We start from the raw sequence: 15945 nt of genomic DNA on the forward strand, positions 1-15945 counted from the left end.
CTTGCATTCTCGTAACATGAATCCATATCAACACGATGTAATACTTGACTTGCACTTAGTGCCTGCTCATACATGCGAAGGTTGGTAGTATTGAATTCGATGATACCAAATGCTTTGCCATGCCCTGTGTTTTACATTTTCAATTGATTCCCTACCCGTACACCGATAGAAGACTCCTGCCCCCTCAACCCATATACCCAAGGTAGCAAACATATTTTCTCCTTGGTCGCCTTGAATGGAAACGATATTACCTCTTACCACGCTCCAACGTCGAAGTTCTCCTACATCTCGGGTTAGTCGCTATGAACCAAAACCTAGGAGTCTAAGCTTACCTCTGGGAAATATGTTGTCACGACAGTTCTGTCAGCAAACTTGCGTCCTGCAAGAGCTTGCAGAGCCTTTGCTGTATCTTCGGCTTTCTCGTACTTGACAAAGATCTTGCCTACACCAGCAGATTGTCGACTGCCACCAGTGGGTCGAGGAACCTTGACATCGATGATTTTACCAAACTTGGAGCATTCTTCCTTAACGTCTTCGCAAATTTCTGACAGGCTTTGTCAGTAGGAGTTCATTAAAATGGCTAAGATCACGCACCTTCGTAGTCGTCGTTGTCCAAGAGCTCTTCAGCAGTCACCATGTTTAGAAGCTGAAGCACTCGACTGCTCTCAACCTCATTGGCAGTCTGAGAAGCAAGACCACTGATAGCGGTGATACCCACGTCGAAGTTGGCGACTTGTGTAGGACCGATACTGGCCTTGCTAACCTTGAGCTTCTTGCCTCCAATTTCCATCCCGTTGAGTGTGTCAAGTGCAGTTGGATTGGAGGCGGCGGGGTCTTGATACTCGGCAAATGCGATACCCTGGGAATGTTAGAGAGAAAATCTTATTTTCGCACAACAGGTTGGTGAACTCACTCTGGACTCTTCTGTCCCTCTGTCCTTGACAAGAACAAAAGCCTTGGGTTTGCCAAAGCTAGCCAGCAGCTCAATAATCTGCTCTTCTGTCAAGAAGGTAGGGATATTGGTAATGCTGAGCTTGTTGACAGTGTCCGGAACGATGTTCGAGACGACCTCGGAATCATAGGAGACTTCCTCAGTAACTGCAGGCACGACGTAGTCACGGGGCCGGCGAATTTCAAGGCCACGGTGACCTCCATCCGTACCATTCGATGCATCGCTGGCTTCCATAGATATTCCATCCATTGCCAAAGCAACTGTTGCCTCGGGGGCGTCTTTGAACTCGATGACGGCAAATGACCGATCGTTGGAGAACTGGCACAGGACGCAAGGGTCTGTGGTGTCGATGACATTCAATCCATTCAGCTGGAGGTTGAAGAAAGACATGAGGGCCTCTTCGCTTGTGCCTGAGGGGATTCTTGAAACCAAAAGTCGCTTTGACTGGCGAGAGTTATTGGCTTTCAGTCCAGCGCTCGTGACTTGCCCACCAGGCTGGTTCATAAACGCCTGTAGTTTGCTCGGGTCCATTGGCTGTTGCCGAGGAGCACCAGGAAGAGGGAACATGCCCGACAGCTTGGCTTGCTCAGCTGTAACATTCTCGTAGCCTGGAGGCTTGATATCCCACTGAGTCAGGCGACGCTTGCGGTCGAGGACAGGCACGATGTTGGTCAGATCTGGAGTTGGCTCTCGCTTCTTAGGTGGTGGGCTCGCGCTACGGCGCTCCTGCTGTGCTGGAAATCTGTCCTCGCGTCGATCTCTTCCACCGCGACGACGGTCTTCGTAGGGATCTCGGTCTCGCCTGTTAGGCCGCTCATCGTCGTCGCGTCTGGCATCTCGACGGGATGATCCTCGATCGCGATCCCACTCACGATCGCCACCTCGTCTTTCGCGGCCCGAGTATCTGTCTTCACGCTCACGGTCGCGGTGGTTTCGGCTTGACGAGTAGGCATCGACATCGCCTTCACCTCGTCGATGGCTTCGGTGCTCGGGTGAGCGAGATCGTCTGCGGTCGCGGTCACGGTGTCGGTCTCGACGATCGTCTCTATCACCTCTTTCACCTCTTTCACCTCTTTCACCTCTAGGCTAAGCGAAGTCAGCTTGAATCACATTCGAGAGGATGAAATGGATTACTTACAGGATAATCTCGTCCCCTGCGCCCATCTGTGTGGTAAGGATTTAGCGACGCGACGCGATTAAGTATCACATTGCAGTAGGACTTACCTCGGGAAGAATAGCTGTCACCGTTCATACTTTTAGCAGCGACAAGCGACTCCAGAGCTTGGATGTGTTCTCTGAAATTGATGAGTGCGAATGGTTGGAAGGCGGATTCGTTGATTCAAGCCGCAACGAGGTTCTAATTTCAAAGAGCTGGCAGGCATCGCGCGAGGCTGGAGCTTTTTTTGCCAGGAGGCGCTAACGCTAGTAAAGTTTGGACCTAGCGCCACGTTTTAGGACTTGGCCTCTCAGTTAGGCTTGGGCAGCTTGCGAAAAACTCCAGCAGCAAACAGGCAGAGTCGAGAACAAAGAAATTCCATAAACTGAACTCACGATATATATTTTTTGTACTTAAAAGCCGCCATGATTGATCCTAAACATGCCCCTGTGTAAAATCTCTAAAATTAAGAATCATTGTATTAGCCACATGACAGAAGGCTGTTCTTAAGCTTTTAAATGTTGGATTTTGGCTTATGTTCGTAGTCAGGTAGGCTGTCAAGTTCCAGGGGCTATAGCGTTCATAATAGCACATTACATCATCAGCCTTGAGTCGCCACGGAGATCAACAATAGGCAGTGTTGGCTTCAAGCTACCAATTCGTTCTCTTGACGCATCTTTCTTGCTAATGCCTCTTACAACAAGAGTAGTCGGGTTGAATCCTTTTCTCAATGTCTGTCGTGGGGAAGACGGATTGGCATAAATTGCCTGTTACTCTCGGGGAGCTTTGTATCAACACCACCTTAAGATGTGGGCAGTCTTTTAGATGGCAAAAGATTAACCATGAATGGTCAGTTACTGTTCAAACCGCAGCCCGTCGACTATGCTAACACTTTCAGGACCTGCACTTTGCATGGTCGACTTCTTCACTTGAAGCAGGACTCAACTCATCTGCACTATCGGGTCACCTTTCCAGCACCCAAACCTTTGACGCCAGCACCCAACAACACAGAGGCTCTCCTAAGGCACTATTTCAACCTGGATACTAGTCTCGAACCGCTTTACAAACAATGGTCAGATGCTGATGCCAACTTCAAAAAGAGGGCTCCCCAGTTTAAAGGGGTTCGAATTCTCAGTCAAGATGCCTGGGAGACATTGATATGTTTTATCTGTAGCAGCAACAACAATATTACGCGGATATCACAAATGGTGAGTGTATATCGTTTGCGAAGGTTTGACTCATAATTGATCGGGTATCCAAGGTGTACAAGCTGTGTCAGAATTACGGTCCCCTCATTGCATATATGGGAGACGAGCCATTCCATGACTTCCCATCGCCTCAAGACCTTACAGGAGATGATGTTGAATCGCATCTTCGAGAATTAGGCTTCGGATACCGGGCAAAGTACATTGCTGAAACAGCACGGATGGTTGCCAACGAGAAGCCTGAAACCTGGTTGGAAAGCCTTCGAAATCCTGACCAACCAGGCTTCAACACAACGCCTGTACCGAAGGAGAAGCATGCAAGTTACAAGGAGGCACTTGCGCAACTACTCACTTTGAAAGGGGTTGGTCCCAAAGTTGCCGACTGCGTATGCCTCATGGGCCTCGGCTGGGGAGAGGCAGTTCCTGTTGACACTCATGTTTGGCAAATCGCTCAGCGAGACTACAAGTTTGGAAAATCAAAGGCCAAGACATTAAACAAGGCCACTTACGAGGCTGTGGGGGACCACTTCCGAAGCCTCTGGGGGCCGTTTGCCGGCTGGGCTCACTCGGTTCTCTTTACCGCCGATTTGAGAGAGTTTGCAGCTCAGGCTGCAAAAGAAGAGGACGAGCCTACTGTGATCAAACTGACGGCGTATGGTTCCACAGAACATACGGGATCAAAAACGAGGAAGACTATCACGATTACTGATAGTGACACAGTGGTAAAGGAAGAAACACCGGTCATTGAACCCACAGATGAGCAAGGGTTGGAGGAGGTCAAACAGATGAGAAGGTCAAAACGGGTGCGCACTTCATAAGAGCGCCTTTCAACGTCTAGTTGGGATGAATCAAATAAGTAAATCTAATGGCTGCTATGTCGAAGTGAGGCAATCGATAAATATTGAATACTTGGTCGATAAGGGTTGTGGTGAGTGCGAGTCTCATGATGATAAGACTTAAGCCTATAGACTCACCACAAGAAGATATTTACGTTTTTCCTGAATCTGAGGAACTCTGGCACTATGCCATGGCTACGTTATGTATTTCCTGAACTTGACGGACAGAAAGTTATGATGTGGACTGATGTATGATATGATTTGATTCGCCGTTTCTCGACATGCTACCTCAGATAGATGTAAGTTCAAGGGACGGTACTTGCCATGATATTTCAATCCTAAAGCTCCTTTCACTCCAAGTTCACTATTCGTCATGTGTAATACTTATTACCAATGTCTGATGTGGTTACCAGAGGTCAAAGCAGTATTGACAATTTGCCTCTTCCAGTAAGCGGGCACATGCATGAATCTAAGCAAGCGGCTAAAACTCGGGTGGAGAAGATCGCCCCCCAGCCTAGGAAAGCTTCGTCAAGGAGTGTAATTTTGCGATCACCCATCGTCTATTTTCAACTCTCCATGCGCAACGATAACGCTCCGAGCGCCCCTTGTCCTCTCGAACCGGGATGAAGCTGCGAATGTCATAATCGAAAATGTCTGACGCGGATTTCGAGACCATCAAGAAGCTCCAGCAGGAGCGAAATGCTGCCTCTGCTGGTAACAAGGGTTCGCGAACCTTTGATACAGCAAATCAGCGAGTCGACGATACTAAGCAGAAGTTGACCGACAGCGCCGACAGTACCCTCTACGATCGTGATGGAGCTGATAGGTTTTCCGGGTATCACACCTCGCTACCGATGGGTGACGACGATGAAGAGATGGGCGATGGTGACAATACGCGACGGCTAATTGGCCAGTATACCGCATCGCGAGAGATGATTGATGAGTTCGCTCGTGGAGGTGGCGTGGAGGAAGATGATATCCTTGCTGGGAAAGGCGAGAAGAGTGGTCGAATCGTCGATCGTGAGACAGATTATCAAAAGCGCCGATTCAATCGCGCCCTCACTCCCACACGCGCTGATCCCTTTGCCGCGAACCGCCAGGCTGGCGCTTCCGAGAATGGCACCAGTTATCGCGAGATTATGGAGGCTCGTGAACTAGAAAGGGAGGAGCAGCGCGTTTTGCAAGCTATCAAAGCGAAGCAGGAGGGCAAGACTGGTGATGACGGCGATGCACAGCCCATGCTAACAGATGGTAATGCCGAAGCTGAAGCTACCGAGGCTTCTTCGACTGCTCGGAAGCGCAAGAAGCGATGGGATGTGTCGTCGGCACCCGCCGAGGATGATACGGCTGAGGCCGGCGAAGCAGCGAAACCCAAACGTTCGCGATGGGACCAAGCTCCTGCACCTGGAGCAGAGGTTTCTAAGAAGCGTTCGCGATGGGATCAGGCCCCTTCTGCTACGCCCATGGGCAACACAGGGCTAGCTACTCCTGCGCACCCATCATCCGCACCCACTTTGCCAACAACTTTTGGTACCGACATTGGTCGAAACATGCCTCTCAGCGACGAAGAACTCGACCTCCTCCTACCTGGCGAAAGCGATGGTTACAAGATCCTTGAGCCTCCTCCTGGCTACGAACCTGTCCGCGCTCCAGCACACAAGCTTATGGCCACCCCTGCTCCCCAATCAGGCTTCATGATGCAAGATCCTGAACAAGTACGCTTCAGTGGAAAGCCAATGCCTGCTGAGATTCCCGGAGTAGGCGACCTACAGTTCTTCAAAGCCGAAGACATGGCATATTTCGGAAAGCTCACCGATGGCTCTGATGAGAATGCTCTAACGGTTGAAGAGCTGAAAGAGAGGAAGATCATGAGGCTTCTGTTGAAGATCAAGAACGGTACTCCCCCCATGAGGAAGACTGCTCTTCGCCAGATTACCGACAATGCCAGGCAATTCGGAGCTGGTCCCCTGTTTGACCAAATCCTGCCCCTACTCATGGAGAAGACGTTGGAGGACCAAGAGCGCCATTTGCTGGTGAAAGTTATTGACCGAATTCTCTACAAGCTCGATGACCTTGTGCGCCCCTACGTCCACAAGATCCTGGTTGTTATCGAGCCATTACTCATCGACCAAGACTACTACGCCAGAGTGGAGGGACGAGAAATCATCTCTAACCTGAGCAAGGCTGCTGGTCTTGCTACCATGATCAGCACCATGCGACCTGATATCGATCATGTCGATGAATACGTCCGGAACACAACAGCACGAGCCTTTGCGGTGGTAGCGTCAGCCCTTGGCATCCCTGCTTTGCTACCCTTCCTCAGGGCTGTCTGCAGAAGCAAGAAGTCATGGCAAGCCCGCCACACAGGTGTGAAGATTGTTCAGCAAATCCCTATTCTGATGGGCTGTGCCGTGCTTCCTCACCTCAAAGGTCTTGTTGAGTGTATTGGGCCTAACCTCAACGATGAACAGACAAAGGTCAGGACAGTCACCAGTCTGGCCATTGCCGCATTGGCTGAGGCCTCTAACCCCTATGGTATCGAGAGTTTCGATGACATCCTTAACCCTCTATGGACGGGCGCCCGCAAGCAGCGAGGCAAAGGTCTTGCAGGTTTCCTCAAGGCTGTTGGATACATCATTCCCCTGATGGACGAGGAGTATGCCAACTACTATACCAGCCAAATCATGGAGATCCTGCTTCGCGAATTCTCCTCACCCGACGAAGAAATGAAGAAGGTGGTTCTCAAGGTTGTCTCTCAGTGTGCTGGGACGGATGGTGTCACTGCAGGATACCTCAAGGAACACGTTTTGGACGAGTTTTTTAAGAGCTTCTGGGTACGAAGAATGGCCTTGGATAAGCGAAACTATCGACAAGTGGTGGAAACAACTGTCGACATTGGCCAAAAGGTTGGAGTCAGCGAAATCGTGGAGAGGATCGTCAACAACCTCAAGGACGAGAGCGAACCATACCGAAAAATGACTGTCGAAACGGTGGAGAAGATCGTTGCAAGCTTGGGCGCAGCAGATATCGGCGAGCGCCTAGAAGAGCGACTTGTTGACGGTATCCTTCACGCGTTCCAGGAGCAGAGCGTCGAAGACATTATTATGCTTAACGGCTTTGGCTCTGTTGTCAATGCTTTGGGAACCCGCTGCAAGCCCTACATCCCTCAAATCGTCAGTACTATTCTATGGCGACTCAACAACAAATCGGCGACGGTTCGACAACAGGCAGCAGATCTGATCTCCCGAATTGCTATGGTTATGAAGCAGTGTGGCGAGGATGCCCTCATGGGTAAGCTGGGTGTTGTGCTCTACGAGTATCTGGGCGAAGAATATCCCGAAGTTCTCGGATCTATCTTGGGTGCTTTGCGGTCTATTGTCACAGTTGTTGGTATTGCGCAGATGCAACCACCTATCAAGGAGCTGCTCCCACGACTGACCCCTATTCTGCGAAACCGTCACGAAAAGGTTCAGGAGAATACGATTGACCTTGTCGGCCGTATTGCGGATCGGGGACCTGAGAGCGTCAATGCCCGAGAATGGATGCGAATCTGCTTTGAGCTGCTGGATATGCTCAAGGCTCACAAGAAGGGCATTCGACGAGCTGCGAACAATACGTTTGGTTTCATTGCCAAAGCTATTGGTCCTCAGGATGTGTTGGCAACTCTGTTGAACAACCTTCGAGTGCAGGAGCGCCAGTCCCGTGTTAACACGGCTGTTGCCATTGGTATCGTAGCCGAAACTTGTGCTCCCTTTACAGTTCTTCCTGCTCTCATGAACGAATATCGTGTCCCAGAGCTCAACGTGCAGAATGGTGTGCTCAAGTCACTTTCCTTCCTTTTCGAGTACATTGGCGAGATGGCAAAGGACTACGTTTACGCAGTGACTCCCTTATTGGAAGACGCTCTCATCGACCGTGATCAGGTCCACCGTCAAACAGCGGCTTCCGTCGTCAAGCATATTGCTTTGGGCGTGGTTGGTCTTGGATGCGAGGATGCTATGGTGCACCTCCTCAACCTTCTGTACCCGAATCTATTTGAGACTAGCCCACATGTCATCGATCGTATCGTGGAGGCCATTGAGGCCATTCGAATGGCAGTTGGGCCAGGCCTGGTGCTCAACTACGTCTGGGCGGGCCTGTTCCATCCGGCAAGAAAGGTCAGAACCCCATACTGGCGCTTGTACAACGATGCATACGTTCAGGGGGCTGACGCGATGGTGCCATATTATCCAAATCTTGATGAAGACAAGATGGATAGACCGGAGCTGGCGATTGTGCTGTAAGAGTTTGTATAGACAGGGACGATTGGCTTCACGAGGATGCTTCCATTGGTGATAGCAGGGGTTTATTCCAAGGACTTTTCTTTTCTTGCGTTAGGTATGGATTTGGGGAGGTTAGTAATTTGGAATGCTGTACGTTGATAGGGGGTCATTGCATGCGTCAGGGCGTTCTGATAGATAATAAAAACGGCTTCAATGTTTCGAATGTCTGGTTGCACTACACCGAGTGCTAATCTCCTGTCTCACAACCATGTGAACGATGTCGACTTGCTTTCCAACCCCTTTTACCTAACAATGATCTGAGTGTTGACCGCTTGCTGGGTCAATGAACGGATGATTTGCCAAGACTGGTGTAGCACTCATTTCAATTCTCATCTCACCTCACCTCACAGCGGAGCCGCCGACTTCGCATGTTCGCTACAGCTACAGGGATGAAGCAGAGTTTTGGGGTCCTTCAACCGAGCTGGTGGTTTCACCTCATTAAGAAGAGCGACGATCATCCGAAGGCAGCAGTTTAGCTAGACATTAGCTTGGCGGCGATTTATTGACTGTCCTCTCACCAAAGGATTCTCCATAAGTCAGCAGCCGAAAGTAACATTGGCGAATTCAGCATGTTACCTTTCAGGTCGCCATGAATCTCAGCCGGACGCTTGGGCCTGAAAGATCTTCAAAGCCATGGAAGGCTGGTTTGGATTGGCTATCCATACCCACGACTTTGTCTGTACCTACACCGCACGTGTGATGACTTCTCAGAGTCAGATAGAGTAGGATGTATCATCGAACTAATAGGCCATCATGCACGGATGGAACCATTTGCACTTCTTCGGTAGTCAACGCCCGGACCCGCGGCTCATCCACACTTCAAGAGGAACTTTTGAGCAAGACTCCGGCAGATGCAGATTTCATCCATAGGGATCTCCCCATGTTCCTGTCGTCTTCGCCTTGAGTCAGGGGAGAGGGGAAGGAGAGGCCCATGCCGCCCAACCTTTGGATCGTGTCACGGAGTTGTTACCTCGACATTTTCTTGGTTCTGAATACAAGCCAAAGGTGGTTGGGCATTGAGTCGACAATACCAGCAAGGGACGCGCGCAAGTTCGATGGAGAGGGGGAGGCACGGTGTGATCGACACTCACTAAGTATCTTCTTGTGCCTCTGAGTGGCTATATGCGGAGGGGGAAATCTGGCTGAAGCCCACGTACGTCTCTCTTTTTCCATACAGAGTAAAGGCGTGTCTATCATCTTTGTTATTGCACGTGGGCATTTGTTGGATCTTCTGGTGGAGACACCTGGTGTGTGTGCTTCAGTACAAGGCTCAAGATGGAATTCTTATCATGATGTTTTGTTGTGCTTCATGTGCCGTGCTCCCCGTGTTAGCATTGTCTTTACCGCGCACCAGGGTGCATGGCTGTGTATGTAAGGCTTGTAAAAGACGTCAGAAGTGACAAGATGCAAATGTAGCTTATTTGTGATATGGGTTTTGTCTCAAGCTCTTGGTTCTCGCGCTTGGGAGCTGTTGTCCAAAAGATGGAACGGGAGCCATCCACAGACCAACCTATTCACCTCCACTGGCTGGCTGGCTGGCTGGCATCATTCACGATGTTATCGTTGCTGATATCTGCCAAGGTCATCGAAGTGGTCTTGCAGCCTTTGGAAGCCAGCCACCGGTCCTCAGGCACTTGCCAAGGGTCATCGAGATGTAAGAACACTTCTGTCCACGATGATTTCATAGCATCCATAATTGAAGCTATCTCATGCAAACCAAACCAACCCACATCTTAGCTGCTGTGAGGAAGAGGGTTTTGAGAATATTGGGTCAAATTCAGGCCTTGTGTCGCCCTAGCACTATGTAGGAGGACAGAACAAGCCGTAGTGTAGGTCTCAAGACCAGCTGAACTATGTTGGAAGGCTGTCCCTCACGTACAATCGAGCTTAGACGCCGTTAACTTTTTTGCTTTGAGGCTTGCTTCTGTTGAGATATTGGCTGTGATCCTGCACCTTAATCCGCGCTTATAACTCTCAAGTGATTGTGATGTGCGGCCGCAACGGTTGCTTATTTGATGATCAGATCAAAGGCGTGCAGATCTCCCCGAGAAGGCTGAGGTTTGGACATGCCAAGGCGCAGATTAAACGGATTTGGCACAATATCTTACCTTTTGACAATTTCTCGCTGCGCGATTGTCAAAGCAAAAGCAGAACTGGATTCACACGTCACATCGGTTGGATGCTGGGACGGGAGAGCAACCAACTGAAGGGCCTAAACCCCGCCCAATTGCTTATCCTTGAAGAAGAGCAGCATGTGTGGAGATGAATCTGCTAAGAGGCAAGGAAATAAAAGCCGACGACAAATGAGCGTTACTGATAGAGGCCGGGATAGTCAAAGTGAATCGAGATGAGGAGAAGGATGGTGGGTGGTGATTAATTTAGTCAGCGAGGAAGAGCTAGAGGAGGGTCAGGTGACGGAGGGTATCAGAAGGGAGTTGGAGATAAACACCCAAACACAGAGGAAAGCGGGGTGGGACAGAGAGGATCTTCCAGGGGTTATTAGAGGCTCACAAATTCTTCTCACACATGTAGAGATTTTGATTGATTAGAATGATTGCTAGAATGAAAGGAGGTGTATAGTCAATTGAGTACCTGAATATCTGATATGGTGATTGGAAGAACATGCCCTCTTCTCTGTTCGAGTCGTAAGCATAAACTAGGTAAGTGAAAAAGAGGATGGCATTCTCAGCAATGCCATCAGGGGGAATGGGAAGGAGACTGAATTGCGGTGCGCTGGATTGAGAATAGCCTATATCTTAGAGGACGTCAGAATCCACCGCCAGAAGAGCCGAGTGGTAGAAATGGCAGCGCAAGGACACCATCTCAAGTGCAAGCCACGGAAGAAGTCAATGCCGAAAAAAGTAAAGCTTGGCCCCGTGGAAGCCAAGGAGCAGTCTTAGCAGGTAGGGGATTAAGTTGCAGTTATCTGAGGCACTAGAACAGTTGCCTGGCATGTACGAGGGAAGCTAGGAGGTAGGGAAGAACTGGCAGACTTTCTTTTGTTTCGTTTCGTGTCTCACTCAACCTTGTTGCTCCTTGTGTCTCTCGCGAGGCTTGCTAGCTTGAAAAGCCGAGAAACCTAGCGCCCTAAAGTATCGTTAGCGTTTGGAGGGAATGCGGGTATGTAGACATCCGTCGATAGAGCGATTGGTGTTGTTTCCACTTTGGGTGACCAAGGCTGAGACATTGTATACAGTATCACAGTGTGCATGCTAGAACAAGCCTGGGGTTTTCTCCCCTTTCGATTCGTGAGTGTTCTTGGAGTGGCAAAACGAGGATGAAGTGTCTGGCCATTGACAGATGGGCTGGCTGGCATGGTTTCCAGGAGGGGGAGCTTGGTTGTATGTAGTTGACTTGAGTTAGCATCCCCATGGGCCTCGTTTTAGTCGTGTGCCCAATTACACGACGACAGCACTGTACTAACTACTCATGACAAGGCTGTGAGAGTGTGGTAATGGGTGGTTCACGCTACATTGAGCACACACTATACTGTGGTACTGCCGGACCCAGTCCGACAGGTGACCACGGAAGTGATAATGTAATGGCATCACAGAGTGGTATATGCCATAGAGTAATGTTGGTTTCGGATGCGTGATGACAACAGTGATACGAAAAAGAGACTCTTAGCTAGGATTGTGGTAAATTGCCTGTATAACTTATCCCTATCAGATGAGGCCAGCATCATTCAGCAATCAATAAGCTCACCAATTGGGACATGATGGGTTAAGAGGCTGCCTAGTGGTGATTGTCCCTAGACAAAGAACCACATCCGGCTTCTGATATTCTCTGCCCTCTGCTCTGGCAGACTGGTTACTGTACCCTAGCTCAAAGCGTAGCGTAGCCTGACTAGCCCGGCTTCAGCCAAACCCACCCATGTCCCGGCATCAATCAGAGACTAAACGCAAATAAATTAAACCCGTCAGCCACCCCTGTCATGTATCTTGGACAAGTCCTCTACACTCACGCCCCAGGGACGCCCCCACCTTCACTCTCCCCACATGCAAAAGTCAAAAGGGAAGAAAGTGGGTACAGAGCGCTTGTCCCTGTTCGGCCATCTGCGGCAGCGAATGAACAAGCTCATCGATGACGTTTAGCGGGTGGAGCTCGGCCGGGTCTTCGCAGCAACGGAGCCGGGGACCCTTACCGCAGCCTCTGACGTCACGGCCCCCATTACATTTCAACGTTTTTTTTTCCCCTACAGAGGCAGTTTCTATGTATGATGAGAGCTGAGAGCTAAACACTGCCGCGGCCAAAACAAACTTTCAATGCTTAGCACAACATAGTAGCAGTCAGAATTGTGGGCTTAGACGAATCGTAAAGACGGATGTGAACTGCTAAATGCCTAACCACTTCATTCAGTGTTACTGTACGTAAGGAGTAGCTACAACTGTCTCTGGGTCCAAAACTTAACTCAATCCCAACAGCCAGAAAAGAAATTATACTATACCTACCGCCTACTTGCGCAGGACGATATCAGATGGTTCAATATGGTATAGCTCCATATTCCGTAAGACAATTAGGCATTTATTTCATCATGCAGTAGCAAGCCCAACCCAACTATCAATTGTCCCTCACATGTAGATGCAAGATAGGAACAAGCAGACAAGGAGAGGGGAAAACAAGTTTCGCGTCTAAGTCGCTCAATCCATCTCTCCACGCCCCATTAATTTTTCCACAGTGGCCGGCCGACCCTCTCTTTTCTGAGCTGTGTCTGTATACATACCCAGCTCCGTACAACATAACTGTTTGATTGATTTGATTTGGTTACATGCTAGCTTATCCTACTCCACGTCACAAACCAGGAAACACACCGAGAAGAAATGTCACCACCCCTGCTATTGCTATTGCTATTGCTACCTATTGCCATTGCTGTCGCTTCTGACTTTTCCCTGACTCTCTCGAATCCACAACCCCAAGCTGAATTGGTACTAGCCCCCTAATAAGAAGGACCCTGAAGATCCCATCATCGGCGCTTCTTTACGCAGAGGCCAGAGTCCGTGGCAGAATCTCAAACGCGGACGACGAGTCTAATTTCTCCGTCGACGTCATTGCTCGACCCACGACCGCCGTCATTATCGCTGTTTTGGAATCCTTCTAATCAATCTGAGGTCCCTTTTCCTTCCTATTACGAATGGTGCATAATGAGTAGAGCATGAGGCATCGTGAACATGAAAGTACTGTACGACGACGACATTACGCACCTCGTGTGAGGCAAAAGCTGTGATCGAAAGGAGGCGATGGATAAGCAGTCATTTTGCCAACGGCTTCAGGGTTGAGTTATGGTGCTAAAATGGGGCGATTAAACGACTTTGACGGTACTCTAATTCTCCAAGTATACCAAACTCTGTGCCTATTCTAAGTTGAGGAACGCGACACCAAGAATTCGCCCCAAGGGTACTGACCACGGTCATGCACTCTCTCAACCTGTCCAACCCCAAAGGTCGTTTGCACCGCCTCGGAGCGCCGTTGTGAACTGTGTCTCACAAATCGGCCAGTCCCATCCCATGCCGTGAAGGTGAATCCGTCATTACGGCGCCGGATCTCTTGGGTTCCGCGACCCGGGCGCTCACATCTCAGCCGTGAGAGACGTCATATGTCATATCACCAAAGCCGTGACATGGCACAGCAGCTATTACAGTACAGTACATACCCCTATAGCACGAGAACCCCTTCGTCTATTTCGGCTGCCAGCCTCCACTGTCGCAGCGAACATTGCAGTTGAACGATACATACAGTACATACTTTGGCCATGTCGCGCGCGTCCTTTTTGCCACAGAGGGTAAATTGCCCAGCGTGGAGGCTGGACATGGATGAGTGAGTTGATGGATATTATTGAACTGATCGAGTAATCCGAACGAGCGTATCGCAAGTGGAGGAAGAGTCTCCCCACATGCATCGTCTGTAACAGGGCGCCTCGGTCGGCGATTAGCAATTCCATTACACTACATATCAATCTCGGCCATGTGTAGTAATTGTCGAGCTGCTGGCACCACAGAATATAATACTGTACTTATACGTGCCATCAGCGACCGACCATCTTCAATTGCAATGCAACTTCTTTTGGTGACATGACATGAGCTGAACCCGATATCTCTCTCCCGCTGTCCAGCATCCCAGTTTGTGGCTTGCAATCAGATCGATTTTCAACCCAACAAACAGGGTGTAACGCGTTTAACGAATGGGGAGCCGGCTGCGAAAGACAAGGATTTAGTGAAATATTGGGGGGAGGGGGGGGGGTTGGGGAATGAGAATGAGAGAATGAGATGGGAATGCGGAATCTGAGCACGAAAAAAAAAAAAAAGGGAATTATAGACCCTAACAAATGGAAGATGGGCAATTCCCTTGTTGACTCCACTGAATCCCATGAGCAGTAAGCTAAGTCTGCTAAGAGATGATACAGTCTTTTAACTGACTGACTGACTGATGATAGATCGAAAACGGATATAGAACCAATTTCTAATCAATCGATTACAACTTTACATGTACAATGTCGTATCTAGAGCCATTCATTTCATGTTCATCTCTAGTCAAAACCTTCTAGTTGACTTCTAACAAACCTTCTTAAGCAGCATCAATGCAACACCCAATAACACCATCCAGGACCTCTCGCAAGCTAAGCTGAATACATGTTAAGGCCATCATCTCATCCACTCACCCACGGATGTCAAAACCGAGGCTCAACCCTTTGGACCATATCCTCCGGGGGGGGTCCCCTACTTTCCCCCTACGTCCCCTTGCTCAAACTCCGAAAGGACCCTCAGTTCTCAAGCCAACCCAATCTCAATCTCACGTTTTGAAGTTAATCTACCAACACCTTTGACTCCCTCCCTGCCTTTCCACCCCCACAAAGCTTGTCCTGTCTTGACAATGCCATCGACTCAATGACGATACCTCTTGCGGTAGGGATGTACACAACTTGAAACGCCGGCGTCTGCTATTCTAGGTCATGATCGACAGGCAATAACAGACCAGGTGCAGGGATGGTCAACCAATTGTTCCTGTCCTTCCTCTCCTGTCCGTCTGCTCCTTTTGCTGCAAATTCATTTGCGTTAAAGAATCGCTGGTAGAAGGAATAGGGGCTGCATTACGCGTCTGTGTCTCAAGTGCTCGTCCTCAATCCATCCATCTTCGCTATCATCGACAACAAGTGGCTTTGACGTTGAATTTGACATTTCTCAGTTCTCTCTCTACATTAGCTCCCTCGGCAATACCGCCTCGCCTCGTTTGACGCTGGCCAGGGTCACCTCTTGCGGCTATCTCGTAACCTGACTGCGAGATGGAGGGGAGTGGGAGACCGTCCAGCCGCCTTCGCGCTTATTGCTGAGCCCCTTTACGATCCTTGACACAGCACGACTGGTTTTCTTTTCGGCTGCTATCTACTGGCGAGTCATGTTTTATCCCACACCTGTACATTGCCACCAGAGTATGGCATTCTCACAGATTCCCATCATGGTGGAAAGTGTTCAACTTTTTT

At 49.6% G+C, this 15945-nt stretch overlaps 3 protein-coding genes across 3 annotated transcripts; 2 read left to right on the forward strand and 1 right to left on the reverse strand.

The window, feature by feature from the left end:
• Positions 1 to 260: 260 nt before the first annotated feature.
• On the reverse strand, positions 261 to 2395 carry FOBCDRAFT_218359 (uncharacterized protein). Its single transcript, XM_059609500.1, is given in 6 exon segments — positions 261 to 544; positions 595 to 859; positions 914 to 2026; positions 2070 to 2073; positions 2092 to 2116; positions 2177 to 2395. The coding sequence occupies 6 exon segments, from the start codon at positions 2202 to 2204 to the stop codon at positions 315 to 317; spliced, it is 1665 nt and encodes a 554-aa protein (XP_059464455.1). The 5' UTR covers positions 2205 to 2395; the 3' UTR covers positions 261 to 314.
• A 271-nt stretch (positions 2396 to 2666) lies between these two features.
• FOBCDRAFT_218360 (DNA glycosylase) lies at positions 2667 to 4290 on the forward strand. The gene is made up of 3 exons (XM_031176666.3): positions 2667 to 2957; positions 3007 to 3316; positions 3370 to 4290. Exons 1-3 carry the CDS (start codon positions 2839 to 2841, stop codon positions 4129 to 4131), a joined length of 1191 nt encoding a protein of 396 aa, XP_031047799.2. The 5' UTR covers positions 2667 to 2838; the 3' UTR covers positions 4132 to 4290.
• A 412-nt stretch (positions 4291 to 4702) lies between these two features.
• Positions 4703 to 8638, forward strand: FOBCDRAFT_23466 (U2 snRNP complex subunit HSH155). Its single transcript, XM_031176667.3, has one exon. The coding sequence runs from the start codon at positions 4800 to 4802 to the stop codon at positions 8430 to 8432; it is 3633 nt and encodes a 1210-aa protein (XP_031047800.2). The 5' UTR covers positions 4703 to 4799; the 3' UTR covers positions 8433 to 8638.
• Positions 8639 to 15945: the final 7307 nt, after the last annotated feature.

This window comes from Fusarium oxysporum, chromosome III, assembly GCF_013085055.1.
Source record: "Fusarium oxysporum Fo47 chromosome III, complete sequence".
NCBI classification, from domain to species: domain Eukaryota; kingdom Fungi; phylum Ascomycota; class Sordariomycetes; order Hypocreales; family Nectriaceae; genus Fusarium; species Fusarium oxysporum.